The sequence below is a fragment of the Seriola dumerili genome, unplaced genomic scaffold, assembly GCF_002260705.1.
Source record: "Seriola dumerili isolate Sdu_G_001 unplaced genomic scaffold, Sdu_1.0 BDQW01000121.1, whole genome shotgun sequence".
NCBI classification, from domain to species: Eukaryota; Metazoa; Chordata; class Actinopteri; order Carangiformes; family Carangidae; genus Seriola; species Seriola dumerili.
Window position 1 is genome coordinate 2,122,555 of NW_019174376.1, and position 15,640 is coordinate 2,138,194.

Genomic DNA, 15,640 nt, shown 5'->3' on the forward strand with positions numbered 1-15,640 from the left:
CTCATGAAAATCAATGAACTTGAGTCGTTAGATTTGCAAAAACTGCATCTCCACTGTATTACTGTAGAATACATTAAAGTACTGCCAGCTATGCTCTTTAGATTCTCAGAGATCAGCATTTATGCATATTAAGGTGGTGAAATAGCAACTCATGGTCTAAAAAGAAAGGCTGTTATCCAAGCAGTTCTTCCTGCAACATGTTGCATCACAGTGGGGTGTGGGTGCGCTTGGTTTAAAGCCCTTTTAAAGGCCTCCTCTTAGCAAAGGAGCAGATTTGGCTCTTAGTGCTAATCCGCCTTGCATGAAGAGATGGCAAACATTAGGAGGGATATTTAGTCTGATTGTTGAAACTAGGTTACAGGGATTGGGAAAGGTACTTAATTATGGCTGTTGCTGCAAAAGTTGAAGTTGTGTGAACATGTGCATTTGTGTGCGTTCATGCACACTCATATATATATATATTATTATAGTACTTATAATAGGCATTGTGCGGTGAGATTGCAGGCATAAATATTTTGCATGTAAAGTTACAGATGCGCATGCATGCCCCATTGGGTCTCTGACAATCTGTCTCTCTGCCTGTCCTGTGAAATGAAGCAAAATGAAGTTGAACTTTTCATGGAAACTGCAGTTTGTCTCCATCTGTGATTGTGCTGAGTTCTCACTAAATGCACTCATTCTTAATGTTATCAGTGTTTCTCAAAATGCTTCACTTCCTCTTGGCAGTTCATACAGGTAGATTAATTTATAATGTAGCACAACTGTTGCATTGTTGTTCTTCCTCAAAGTGTTGTTTAAAATACTTTCAGTTTAATTCAGACTTCATCTGATATAGTTTCATGATTTCTGCCACTGTATGAGAACTACTGAGAGAGCAGAGAGAAGATGCAGATAAGAAACCTGTTGAAATGCAGTGTGTTCGGCTGTTGACCAAAGTGAGTGAGCAGATTTTTAAATAGGTGTGTAAATTTTGAACCTTTTACTAACTCTGCTGTCATCTGTCAGAGAAACAAAGTAATCCCATAGCATCAAAGCGCCTGTCATTAACAAATACATTAACTGCAACAAAACAAAATAACGACAGGAAAGTCCAAAGGTTTTCATCTTAGGTGTAACATGGAATGAAAAGTTGAAAGAGCAGATTGGAACAAAAACAGCAATGAAGACCAAGTGCTTTTTGCGCTGTCAGTAGTTACAGTATACTATTGACTGTTATACTATTAAGGCGAACACATTGTGTCGGGTACGTTTTCATTGCACAGATTATAAATCGAAAGTCGATTGAAGCTTTAATGTCTCCCTTAATTATGTTTCAGGCTTGATGATTTTTTGCATGGGTTGCATTAGGATTAGGTTTCAGGTTACAATGTGTTGGAAGATACAGGAAATGAAATGAAGAAATCAGAGGAGAAACTGCATGCTGAATTGCTGAAAAGGCCCTGACCTTTCTGCTGTTCCTTACTGTGCTTGTTTGTAATTTTAATTCGTTTAGGAATTTATGCTCATTGTACTGTTGCACTCGGGTTGCTCGAGGCAAGAGGGTGAACTAAATACTTAAATATAAATGTAATATAAAGAAAAAGGTATGAAAAAATGCCATGGGAGTATGTTGTATTTATTCCTCAGTTTGCACACAATAAATCAGCAATTGCCCTCTCCCTTGTTTGTCTGTTCCACTTCTGACCACTGACCCAAACATATGACCTTGACCTTTAAACCCTGGGAAGAGCATGCAGCGTGCAGCCTCCTCTGAAACCCTGAGCACGATGGCGTTCAGCAGTGCAGATGCCCAGAGTCATAACTCTGCCCCCTTGCATGATGTCAAGCAGCAGCTCAGTCACTCCCAATCTATGATCCTGCCTGAGAATGGCAAGGTACTTACCTACAAAGCACACACACACACACACACACACACACACATACACACAATCACACACACAGACACACATACAGACACACATACATACACACAGCGTGAGCTCATGAACGGTATTCACACACAGACACACAGAGAGAAGAGGAAATGCAGATAAATATAAACAGAGGGAAACACTGCACTGGTACATATACACATACAGAAAAATGAACACAGCTGATGATGGCGACTTCCTGTCTTTCAGCTGGTCCAGCAGTGCAGCAGAGATTATTCTCGTAATGTGGCCAACATCATCGTGGAGCCTCCGTCGCCTCAGAGCTCTCCAGACAGCGATGGCTGCACACCAGTGAGACCGCATTGCTTATATATTTATAGATAGATAGATAGATAGATAGATAGATAGATAGATAGATAGATAGATAGATAGATAGATAATGTTCCTCACTGTCTTTCCATACTGTTCTCACTTCATAGTTAGTATTAATTTTTTTCTCTTGCACCTTAATCGGGGCCATACCGCAGTGGGAGACTGTAGAGTAACTCCCCTCCTGCTATTTTTTGAATGATGCAACAGTCAAGTTAAATGGGCTTACTCAGGATGCAGTAAAGTATAACAGAGGAAAAGCCCTCTGCTGTACTTTACTGTTAGCATTTAAACATGTCTTCACATGCTCTTATTATTGGCTTATAACATCAGTGTTAATATAGATATTAGTGCTTAAATATAGCGCAGTTTTTAATGCACCTGAAACCCCTTTTAATGTGTTCTCAGGAGCTGGAGAAAGCCGGCCTCTTGAACAAGACAAAGATTGCAGAGGGAGGCCGGAAACTGAGGTGAGGCCTCATGAGGCTGCTCCCATTAAAGAGCAAAAAAAAAAAAAAAAAGAAATTAGACTGCACCTGTTTTTACGAATACAGTGTTCAAGCAAATGAGGGCAAGTATGATTTACCGAGCCGAATCCTGACTGAGCAATACACGTGTTTATGTTGGGTTGCAGGAAAAACTGGAGTCCATCCTGGGTAGTGTTGGTCGGGAACAGTCTGGTTTTCTTCAAAGATCCTAAATCATACACACCTTCCACCTGGGTAAGAGCTCACACAAACCCTTTGTGCACAAACAAGTTTTTCTCGAGTGGAAAATAATTGCATGAAGCCTACATAATTTCTTCACGACAATATCGTCAGCTAATACTTAGTGTGAGACACTTCATAAATGCAGATGTTCCGTTTATCTGCGGAATGAATTTCTCATTTGAAAATTAAAAAATGGCAACTTACCCAATTCTTACCCAGGTTCTTGTCCATTGCACAAAGACCAGAAACTTGTGTCACACCCAAAAAGTGACGAAACAGCTGGATATTTCCAGTCACTATGTGACCGCTTTCTCCTCGTACGTCTTTGCAGCAGTAAAATGACATTCATTAGCTGTTCTGTTAATAAAACAGGTCACACAGACCTGTAGAGACTTGGTCATAATATGAGAGTCAGTCAAAAGTGGTGGCCTACAAATTCTGCACAGCTAAAAACACCCAAAACATTTTACAAATACTTTTTTTTGTGTGTGTTTACCCATTTATTTAAAACAGAAACCAGGAAACAGTCGCCCTGAGAGCAGTGTGGATTTAAGAGGCGCACAACTGCACTGGGCCAACGAGCTGTCGAGCAAGAAGAATGTCTTTAAGGTAAGAAACAAGTGGAACTCTTGAGGAATTCATCAAATCATTACATGTTACAAGTGTGTATAAACTGCTAAGTGTTCAAACCTCAGTGATACCCGTGAGCTGATGTATAGGCCCTTCACTATTCTGTTAGTGAAGGGTCCTGATCAGTGAGGGAAGTGAGAGTTGAGAGCTGTCTTCCACCCTGTCTCCTGTCAGTGATCCAGAGTCAGGAAGAGGAAGCAGTAAAAATTCATTTTCCAATGAAATGTGGCAGAATTGAAGGTTGCACTGTCTTGTGTTAAATATCTACTTAAAATCCTCAGTGGGGACAGTTCATTATGCATTAATACGGTTTGCAAATGTTTGTGTTTTAGTTGAGGACAATAACAGGCAACGAGTTCCTGCTGCAGTCGGAGACTGACTCTTTGATCAAAGAGTGGTACAGCACTATTCAGAATGTCATCGAAAGACTGGTGAGACACGTGGACACAACACGCAGAGTTGAACTGCCAGTTTACCACTTCTCTGTTAGTGGCTAAAATGGTTTCCTTTTTCAATCAGAATTGTGTCATAACCTCCGTATATAAAGTTCATGCTCTCCACTGCCACTTAAACATGGAGACTGTTATCCATGCTATTATGTTCTGAACTTCCTGCAATCAATATCTTTGTTCTAATTTTTCTAATTTCTTTTAAATGTAGTTTCTATACTTTTTGTTTAGCTATTTAATGTCAATTATGTCAAATGTAAATCTCTGACAAGTTTATTTTTTAACTTGAAAATGTGATGCTCACACATATTTTGGTCATTAATATTACATGACCCAATTAAGGAGATCTGTTTCAAAACAGTTTTGGTATCTGTTTATGTTAAAGCTACACTAATCAATATTTTTTCTGTTAACAATAGCTCAAATGACAGTGTGTAACGTTAAAGGTGACCAGAGAGAATAAGTCCCTCTGCGCTCTACTGTGTTGCTTCACTCTCACCACTGTTATAAACAGCATCAGGTCGCTGTTTTAAGTGAAAAAGGCTATGATAGAACCTCTGTATATTACCTGTACAGCACCAAAAAGAGACCAGAAACATTGCTAAAAGGAAAGTCAATGTAGGACGAACATTCATGGGGTGGCCATATGAAAGTTTAAAATGAATTTTAATATTCCCCCATGTCTGCTGGAAAGTTTAAATAGGCAACTTTCTGCTGTTTTTGTTCACCATAACAACTTTATATATAGTATATGATAATATATCAACATTATTTGACTATCACCAAGCAGCCAAAAAAAAAAAAACAAAAATCACTAAATACTCCTTTAAATAACAAATAGTCAGAGAACTGAGAAGCCAGTTTGTTCTAGACAGTGAGTGGTATAATTAAACACAGTTCTCCTCTTCCTGCCTTCCAGGACCGTGAAAACCCATTGGACAATGTCCTTCTGTACTCTCTGAGGAGAGCAGGCAGCGTGGAGATGCTGGACCACAGTGGAGATGAAGATGAGAGGAGAACGTCACGTAAGTCATCACCACGAGTTGCATCTCATCACTCCATTCGGACTTCCTTCCCTCACACAAGAATTACGCTGAACCGTCCCTGCCCTCAACCCCCACTTTACTCACAGCCTCTCACTCCATCATCATCACCACTTTTTTCTTCAAACTTCCATACAGGCCTCTTACATCCCTCCATCCTCTCCTCCATCCTCTCTTCCATTCAGCCCACGTATATTTTCACACGGCCGCCATGGCAAATAATCCCACAGTCAGTCTTGTCTCACCTCCGCCGTCACCCGGCCCTCCCGCTTTTCATCCTCACCACCATCCCCTCTCATCTGCTCTCCTGCCCCGCAGCCGAACGCCCAGCACTGAACTCCTGCTCCTCTACCTCCCTCTCTTCCTCCAACTCCTCCACCTTCTCCTTTCCTCCCTCTGCAGTCCCTCGCTCGACATCCAACCTGGAAAACACAGAGAGGAAAAGAGTAAAGACCCGGCTGAAGAAGCTGATCCTAAAGAGACCTCCTCTACAGGCCCTGCAGGAGAAAGGGCTCATTAAAGGTGAGATATCTTTTTGAAGTTTCAGACTGTTTGAGTGCATGTGTATCCTTTATTCAGAAGCATACAGGGCAGTGGTGAATGATGGTGATACATGTTCTCTTTTGCTCAGTCGTTAATATTACAGCTAGAAATATCAAATATTGACTTGACTGTTGACTGTTGTGAAGTTGAGGATATTTTATCCATCTTGCTGGCTGCCATCACAGTTGTGAGAGCAGACAAGATATCTGTGTGTTTATCCTGCAGTAATGCCACATCCTCTTGTGAGTGTGAATCGCTGTTCTCTTTGTCTGTTTAGTAAGAGCTCCTCCAAAATGAAAGTTTCTCACAGGGCCTGTCTGCACTATTATGACCTCTTTGCATCATGTAAACTCTTGTCTCTATCACGTCTTTTCTTCTACGGAAGTTAGCTCACTAACCAGCTAGCCCCGGCCTGTCTTGTCATTGTCCAATAGCGACTCATTGTAGCCTCCAATCTGCCCTGAATATGTAGCGCTGCACAGAGGGCGTATTAAAATCTCTTGTCTTGTGAATGCAACGATGGCCGAAGCCCTTGTCAAGCATTAATCATCACACCCCTTTCCTGCAAGAAACGTACAAATAGCCCCTTTAGTAATTTTTTGAAATTATATCTGCGGCCTTCACAGTTACCCAGCTGAACACCAATGGGAGATGGATAGTTTCTTGCAGTAGATGGTGCTCTCCGCCACGTTCATCAAAACAGCAAATGGGGGAATGCCTGCAGTCAAGTTTGAGACTTAGAGTAGAATCTATATGAATGAGCAGTGAAGCTGTCCTGCAAACCCATGGTGGGGAAACACCTGACTAACAATAGGAGAAAAAGTAAAGACAATACACTTTCCTGTGTCTTTTATGCGACATTCTGAAAAGTTTTAACATGTTATTTAGGAGTTTGTCCATATTCTAAGCTAAAACATCTTAGCAAAAAAAAAAAACATTAAGCATTTTTTTTTTGTATTTTGGGGGTATTTTGCCTTTTTTACATAAGAGAGGAAAAGGAAGAGAGGAAGAAAGACATGCAGCAAAGGGGATGTTGCAGTCAAACCCCTTGGCCACCAGGATGCCCCAGCATCTCGTATGTTTAACAAAGATAAAACAATTATTCTGTTAGTTTCCAACTGCTACAGCTTCCATGAGGCTTGAACAACACAGCAATAGCATAGGCCTTAAGGGTTATGTGGCCTCTACTACATCCTCATAGGAGGCATGTGTCAGGGCCCGGGTAGTTTTGTAATATATTTTGGTAGGTTTGGCGTGTGTGTCTTGGCTACTTCCTGTTTTATTTTGGTGTGTGGTCTTCCTTGTACTGTCTAACTTCCTTCCCTCCTGTTGATTGCCTCCCTTCCCCTAATGTGATACACCTGTGTCTCGTTATCATTCAGTGTATATATGTGATGGGGTTTTTCCCTTCTGTGCCAGATCGTCTTGTCGGATTCCTGTCAGCGTTCCAGCGTCTGTTTCACGTATATATCTATAGCCCTTGTGTATTTGACCCATTTTTGCCTTTTGGATACCGAGTACTTGCCTAGTGATTTTGTCCCTCTGCCCTGTGGATTGGATTTCCTGGTATTTTTGAAATTGGACTGAATTAAACGACTTCCGAACTCTCCTTCTCTTTGTCCCTGCATCTGCATTTTGAGTCCTACTGTTCTGTGTCTGATAGCATGACATGATTTCCTACATGTCACTGGATCAGAAGAAGTCATTCAGAAAAATGGTGAAGTATCTGTAGATTTATAACAAGAAGATTTTTACATACATTTTACACAGACTTTTTTCTAGCTACCATGAAAGTATAGTTGAAAATAGGGAGCCTGTGCTTTTATGGTTGAATATTGTTCAGTTCTCATTGTTGATGACATTCTCTTCACAAGCAAGTTCATCTCAGAGATAAAATAATATGATCATACAGCAGTATAATGGTGCCATATTCTAGAGTAAAGGGTTGCATGATTTTTTTTTTTTTCCCACCCTATAGAATATACAGTACATGGGTTGTATTGCATCATCAAGTGTGAGCCTAGATCTCTGCTGGGAGCAGAGTTAAACGTAGAGGTTTTCTCCCATAGTGAACTGTAAATTTATCACTAGATTAACTTAAGCCTGCAGCTCTTACATCATGTCTGTTATCTTATAAAAAAACCAAAAAAAAAACAACAGCAATAAAAAATGTGTGTGTGTGTGTATTTGTGTGTGTGTGATTGTGTCCGTCTGTCATCGCTCTTCAGATCAGGTGTTTGGCTGTCGTCTGGAGATGCTCTGCGAGCGAGAGAAGAACATGGTCCCTCGCTTCGTCAGGCTTTGTACTGAGGCTGTGGAGAGGAGAGGTACAGTCACTGCAGACAGCCCCGGCTCCCCGCTAATGCGATTCTCAACTTAAAGCGGACACATGAGAGAGCAGCCTCAATCTTGTTTTGAGCGTCAGTCATTTGACGGCAGCTCTGCACCTACTGTGCAGCTCTGTGACACAAATCATCAGAGAGGAATTTACTGCAAAATGTTTTTGATTGCCAGAGAGGACGCGGGCTCAGAGGCACACATTAAGAGAAGGACGTACGACAGCTGCCAGCCAGAGAGAGATTGAAATTAAAGACAATGAAAGTGGTTTGGAAACTGCCTAGAAACCATACTGCAAATAAATATTTAACTCAAACAAACAAACAAACAAAACTGTTTTGACCATAAGGCCTTTAAAAACCTGGTTTTGATGATTTAAATATTTCTATGGAGCAGTTTGAGCAGATTGAGACAATTACATTCAAGGCTGTGACAGACTGAAAAACTTCAATGACGAAGTGGCTAAACTGCAGCCACAAAAATAGAAAGAGGAATTATGTTGTTAGTTGTCATAGCTATAGTGTATAATTACTGTGGTAGAAATGGAAGCATACTATGCTAATTCAGATATATATACTAACCAATATGTTTCTTTTTGTGTCCTGTAAAACATTTTCTTATGTGGTTTCCTTGTCTGAATTGAGGGTCTAAGGATAGATGGTGCCTTATGTTATACAGATAAGGGCTGCAGTTAACAATTGTTTTCATTATTGATTAATCTGGCAGTCATTTCCTTGATTATTTCAGTATTTCTAGCCTGTAACATGTCCGAAAATAGTGAAACATTTCCGTTGCAATTCACCGAAACCCAAACTGATACTTTCTTCATTTGTCCAACCAACAGTCAAAAAAACAAAGACATTAAAATTACTATCACAGGAGAAAACCAGCAAATATCTATGTTAGGAAGCCTGATCCAATTTTTGTTGTTTTAGCTTAGAAAATGACTTAAACTGTTTCCTGTCGAATCAGTTAATTTACAAATAGTTTCATCTTTAATTGATTCTAAAGCCTCCAGAGACAAATTTGTGATTTCAGCACAAACATTTAAAATTAACTTGACATGACCAGTAAAAACATGTGGGTCAAACACAACAACAATGAAAAGATAATCAACTAATAATAATAATAATAATAATAATAATAATATGCATAATTCTGTTGCATATTAAAACATCAGCCAATCCGTTGGAGTAAAGCTTTAAGTTTTATAACAGCACCAGAATACATCAAATGTCAGTCAGTGGCTCCTTGAGACTGTGAAGCTGTGCAGTTTAAACTTGAAGCCGTCTGATAGGATTTTAACAAGCAATGTTTCACAAAGCCCGACTTGTTCTACAGTTTCTGACAACCAATGTGGAGAAAGCAGGAACTTGTTATCATAACAAGGCGCTTTGACAAGTAACAAACACGGTGAAATGTAAAGAGGAAGTTTAAAAATATTTATGGCGGCTTGTGATCATGCAAAAATGTGACTCTAAAGTGGCAAAATGTGCTTTTACTTAACTTTATTCACATGTTTTGGGAACTTATGCAACAAAACAAATTTTTTAGACACACTTGAAATGTGACAGACAGGACCAAGAAAACAATGAAATCATCTCAGTTTATCTTAAACTCATGGGGTCACGTTTTAATTATAGACACATACATATATATGTATATAGTATGCGAGTTGTGTTTTGATACAACACTCCTTATGTCTTATGCTGCAGGACTGGACACTGATGGCATCTACAGAGTATCAGGAAACCTGGCAGTGATTCAGAAACTACGCTTCCTGGTGAACCATGGTGAGGAGGGGAAAAACTGAACAGTATCTGATGATTCATGTTGATAATGTTGATTTTTTCTCCGACAATGAAACCAGAGATGAAAATGTCAAGGGAGGAGAGAAGTGGGGGCAGGTGGAAGCTTGACTTTCCTGGCGTTTGTCAGAAATCATTACAGTGTTATCTGATTCCTCTTTTTCAGCCACTTGAAATCAAGACAAATGTCCACTGATACTGATTTGTTCGTTCTGATTGTATATAAGGATTGATGTTTCAGATATCAGAAATTTCACACACATGAACACCTTTTGTTTTCAACACACACTCACTGTATACCTGCTTGAAATCTGCCATTGTCTCACTCCCACTACACAACATCCTTTTTGATGAAGTGAACGATGAGGAAAGGCTGACGTAGTAACTGTTGGTTTTTGCAGAGCGAGCGGTGACTACTGACGGCCGTTACATGTTCCCAGCGGAGTTGGTACAAGGTAGATTTAGACGGACGAGGAGAGCAGCTGCTTTCATGTGTTACTCAGCCCCGGCTTGTTTTGTGCATTATGTGTTGCATAACGTGAACATCTCAGTCAAAAACTCCCCAAAACACCCACCCACAGACTGACACACCGAGCGGAGCGGAGCCGAGCTGAGCTGCGGCACAGACGTGCACTGAGCAGTTTGGTGGTTGTGCTACCATTTGCTTAATGTATGTGTGTCCCTTAGGCTTTTCTGCTTTAAGTTTTCTGATGTAATAACACGCAGCAGGTTGTACAGCGAGCTCTCACACAGTCCATGGCTGCCATCAAGTGGACGAAACGGAGAATCAGCTGCTTGTGCACTGTGGAGTGCGCTAATCCCACAGCAATATCTCACTGACTAATGCTTCTCATCATAAGATGCTAAAGATGGTACCATTTGTTTATACCATGAATATTGACCTAATTGACACTGAGGTCAAATTAAAGCTCTTGATTTTTTTTTTTTTTTTCTTTCTTTGGTTCTTTTGATCCAATTTGAGAAGCAGTGGTCAGGCCTGGATTTAAAAAACAGAAGTGTGCTGTAGTTAAAAGTGTGTGCGTGCTTGTGTTTGTGCTTCTGTGCCTTCTCTCACTCTCACCAACCATCTTTATCTCCCTCCTGCAGCTACAAGCCTTCATGTTCCGCCTCAGCACTGACGTGAATTTGCTCTCTGTTCTGTTCATGTTCTTCACTAAATGATGCCGTGACTGTAACTCCACTGTGTTGTTTTTTTTTTTCTATCTATATTCTAACTCTTTGTCTCTCATTTTCATATGGCCTTGCTTCTCGTTCACTTCTTCTGACCCTGTCCGTCTGGATTTCTCGCCGTTCCCCTCCAACTCGCCCCCCCTAACCCCCTCCCTTGTCTCTCAGAGGAGAAGCTGAATTTGGATGAGAGCGAGTGGGAGGACATTCATGTCATCACGGGAGCTTTGAAACTTTTCTTTCGCGAGCTTCCTGAGCCTCTGGTGCCCTACGGCTTCTTCACAGACATCGTGGAGACAGTCAGTGAGTGACCAGTTTCAGTCCCATTCAGACTTCAGTTTTCTTTACAGCCTCTCCCTTGACACTTGTCTTTGATCTGAGATAGAAATGAAAGCACTTCATCAGTCATCTCATCACTGCTTGCAGAGTTTGTATGAAATTAAAACATCATTTTTAAAAAGCAAATAATCAAACCTTTATATTTTAATGTGACATTTTTTTAGAACACAATTTTCAGTTCAAATATTTATTAATAATTTTTTGTCCTTTATTTGACTGAGAGAGATGGGGGGGTGGAGGGGGGTTTATATGCATAAAAGTCCCCGTGGGGGATGTTGTATTACAAAATCAGCATCTTAAACATCTAGGCTACCAGGACTCCCACACAGGACACTTTTTTATCACACCTGATTATTTTTCCTCTGGTGTTGTTTTATTCTGAAGCGTCATTACGCTGCTGTGGTCTTAATGACTCAAAACCATTCACTTCCTTCCACTTTGATGCTTTGGTGTCAAGTTGTAGTGAATATAATTAACCTCCTTACAGAATACAGTTTTTACACATATATATATATATATATATATATATATATATATACACACACAGTATATCATGAAAGATATATGGACATCGTAAAAGAAAAAAAGATTCTTCCCAAAACGAAAAAAATTGCATGAATTTCAAGGCGAGAGTAGAATAATTATATCCTGACAGAGCTGGAATTTGTGGAACAGTATTGAATAAAACCATCGCTTGGTTTTACTGCAAAAAAATTAAAGACTTAAAGTACAAGTCTTCACATTTAAGCTGCTCCCCAACAACAACCCATATTCTCATACTTCTCATCTCAAATACAAATAAATGTTGACACCGTCATTTAAAGGTTAAGGCTGAGGTTACTCTGTATATTTTTTTATTGTCAACAAATCCCATGAGAAGACCACAACCAACCATGTGTTACTTTGTTTTTCAATACTTTACGACTTCCTTAACCTTACCCTAAACCTATTCGCTCCTACTAAATACATAAATCTTTAAAAAAGTATACCACAAATAGAGCAGTAAAGATTCAGTAATTTCCTAAAAAGAACAACTAGTTTTTAGCAAATGCTTCTCAGATGTGAGTAAATTGTGCATTTTTTGCTGACATATGGACATATTCAGTGCACTGATGAGTGTTTACAGCAGCATGTTGGCATCAGCGAGATTGACTCATATTAAACGACACTTGCCAGGTTCATTGTTTTAAAGGAAGGTGTCATCCTGTAAAAGTGTAAGTGTGACTCAATAAGGTTTTTAATAGTGTCTGAACGACAATGTAGTTCTGCTGCACTTAAACCAAATCAGGCTTAGCCTAGATACAACACATACAAGATCTCAAAACTTTTCCTTTATCTGTATTTATCAATGAATTTGCATGCATGTCTGTGACACACCAGTGTATTGTAATATCTGTTACTTATCCTACTTATCCTATAACAGTAGATAATCTAGTATTTCAACATAGATTACATGCAGTAAGAAAACTTAAATTAAGAAAAGAAAATTGTAATAAATGTAAATGTATTCTTGGCATGAACGGCCCTGTTTCTTATCAATCCGTGGGACACAGTGTGAGCGTAGGGAGTGATCAGCAGTTCACTGCTCATCAAGCCACAGTGGAGATAATTGATGATTGCAAACTGTATCAAATAAGATAGTGGATGCTGATAAGGTGCATGTGATATCAATTAATGGATGTAAATCAGGTTTAGGATGGTAATAAAGTAATGAAATATAATGCAAACGATAACATTCATTATGATCTGACATGTCTCTCGCTCTGTGTTGCAGAGATGTCGGACTACATGGACAAAGTGGACCGTTTGAAGTGTCTGGTGCTTAACATGCCTCCTCCAAACCACGACACGCTGCTGTTCATGTGCCGCCATCTCAAACGGTGAGAGGGTGGGCGTGAAACCATGCGCAGTACATCTCTGCTGTGTTATCTGTCCTCATCTCTGCTTGTTTCCATTTACTTCTCATGGTTTCAGTGCCATTTCATAATATATTCCCCTGGCACGTTTCGGCACGACAGAATGAACCAGATGCCCTTGTAGGAAAATAAAATCTCTTGCTTATAACTTTTCTTTTTTAAATCTGACCACAAGATGGGGTAGTTCCCCTGTTGTTCTCAGTAATTTTCTGTCAGGGATTCTTTGGCCACGGCTCTTAAAGCATGCCAGCGCTGTACCAGGATCACACTGTTGTTAAGTTTGGGTCCCTGTGAAGATGAAACGGCTGGAGGAAGATGAATGGCGTACAATGTTCTGCGAGCCAGTTCCTTTTACAGTACATAAAATGTGTGTTTTTTACCGCCTATGGTTTTTCCTTCCACTTCAGGGGTGAGTGTTCGTGTTCTGAGGCTGATGTTTGTGCCAGGGTGTGGTGGGCCCCATGAATTTGTCAACTCTGTGTCTTTCTCTCATTTTCTCTCCGCTGTCATTCCTTTCCCCCCTCGTTCTGTTTCTCATTTATTATCTCCCTGCTCAATCACCTCCGCCGCCTCCTCCCTTGCTGGCTTGCTACCTTTCTTTCCTCACTTCCTCTTCATCCTCTTCCTTCTCTTTCCATTCTCCCCTTCCTCTTCCTCCCCTCTTCCTCCTCTTTCCATCCCTCTCTCCTTTTTCTCCGTCCTCCTCCTCCTCTCCCCCCCCCAACCCCCCCGCTTTCCTCCTTGCCTCAAAGGTCCCATGGGAGCCTTGTGGTTCGTCTGCTGGAAGGCATACCAACACCACCGCCGCCACCACTGGAACCTCTCTCTTTTCTCTCTCTTCGCCCTCTCCTTCGCTTGTTCCTTTTTTTTTTCTCTCTTCCCTCCCCTCTCTCTCTCTTTTCCTCCTCTCTTTTTAATGTGGAAGTTTTGAGCAATTGCTGGCTGCTTCTGTGGCTTGGTGGGAATGGCATTTTTAGAAGAATGCCTCATGCTGTGGCTTTAACCCATTCCTGAGTCCCCCCAGATCACACACACACACACACACACACACACACTCAAAGACACCAACATACAGTAGGTGGATACAGGCAATGGACACTTATGTGCATGTACCTACTTTGTAAAATGCAGACACACAGGCATGAACATGCACGCAAAAACAGGATGTCGATGGCAGATGTACAAATGCTGCTTCTTTTAGTTACTGTCCTGAGTTTGTAAGGATTACAAAGATGTCACATGCTGACCACAAGAATGAAGCTGTATGGACAGTTAACAGTCATCTGCAATCCCAAAGATGAACTGAGCATCTACAGCCATGCTAGCAGCTCTGTGAGGCTGCACTTTGAGCTAAATGCTAACATCACAATGCTAACATGATGATATTAAGCCGGTATTATGTTTACCATGTTCACCACCTTGGTATTGTGTGTTAGCATGCTAACATTAGCACTTAACACAAAGTAAAGCTGATACTGATTGGATACCATTAGTTTTGTAGGTGTGTGGGCATAAACCAAATTGTATGGCAAGTCATCAAATTGCTTTTGAGATCAGTCAACTTGTTCGTGGCTCTTGAGGAAGTGTCAGGGGATCACCAAAGTCATTAGGATTCACCCCCTGAAGATCAATTAATGTCTGTGCATAATTTCATGGCAATCCATCTGAGTTGCTGAGATATTTTAATCTGGATCAAAGTGGTGGACTGACTGACATCGCCATCCCTAGAGCTATCTGGCTAAAATTTTTGTTATTTTCATTTTTCATTAGTTTGCTGATATTTGAGATGTTATTTAAAACTGTATGTCTCTCTCTGTCATTCCCTGTAGAGTTTTAGCACATTCAGATACCAACAGAATGACCACACAGAACATCGGCATTGTGTTTGGGCCGACCCTGATGCGCCCGGAGCGGGACAATGGCAACATGGCGGTGAATATGGTTTACCAGAACCAGGCGGTGGAGCTCATCCTCAGCGAATTTGACCACATCTTTGGAACGAGAGGCGCCTCTTGATCTTTTCGGACAGGGTGGGTGGGGTGGGGTGGGGTGGGGGGTTCAAAAGGCTCCTGCAGATCAGAAGAAAGCACAAGTAGTGCAGCATTTGTCCTCTTTGCCTGTTGACTCATATGGTGTAAAATGGATTTCACATCAAAAGATAATTATGGGGTAAAAAGAACCAGGACAGAAAGCTGCTAATCATGACATCTGGCCTCCATATAAAGCCATGTTAAAACAATAATAGTAAAAAAAAGCCAATTTTAGCTGCAATACTTGTGCCTTTGACTGCAAATGTGGAGCCCAGCCCCGGTGTTCTTTTACTGCTCGAACAGACGCCTCCTTGTCACTTGATCAGGATAAATAAAAAGCCATAAAAGTGATAGATCTCCTCCAGCCTGTTCAGATAGCTTTGTCTTAATCAGTTATTTATCAAGGA

General features: G+C 40.7%; 1 protein-coding gene across 6 annotated transcripts in view; it reads left to right on the top strand.

Moving 5' to 3' along the window:
- arhgap9 (Rho GTPase activating protein 9) overlaps nt 1-15,232 on the top strand; it is a 40,127-nt gene extending 24,895 nt beyond the window's left edge. For 3 of the 6 annotated variants that reach the window (XM_022748296.1, XM_022748300.1, XM_022748297.1), the window contains 14 exons: nt 1,728-1,874; nt 2,121-2,222; nt 2,649-2,710; nt 2,875-2,962; nt 3,464-3,559; nt 3,913-4,011; nt 4,949-5,054; nt 5,475-5,594; nt 7,844-7,942; nt 9,668-9,745; nt 10,162-10,215; nt 11,117-11,251; nt 13,062-13,167; nt 15,033-15,232. In XM_022748296.1, the coding sequence (XP_022604017.1) occupies nt 1,728-1,874; nt 2,121-2,222; nt 2,649-2,710; nt 2,875-2,962; nt 3,464-3,559; nt 3,913-4,011; nt 4,949-5,054; nt 5,475-5,594; nt 7,844-7,942; nt 9,668-9,745; nt 10,162-10,215; nt 11,117-11,251; nt 13,062-13,167; nt 15,033-15,219 (1,479 nt within the window). In that variant the 3' untranslated portion in view covers nt 15,220-15,232. The remainder of the gene's footprint in view (nt 1-1,727; nt 1,875-2,120; nt 2,223-2,648; nt 2,711-2,874; nt 2,963-3,463; nt 3,560-3,912; nt 4,012-4,948; nt 5,055-5,474; nt 5,595-7,843; nt 7,943-9,667; nt 9,746-10,161; nt 10,216-11,116; nt 11,252-13,061; nt 13,168-15,032) is intronic. The other 3 variants (XM_022748301.1, XM_022748302.1, XM_022748299.1) reach the window with 2 other exon arrangements.
- The last annotated feature ends 408 nt before the right edge of the window (nt 15,233-15,640 follow it).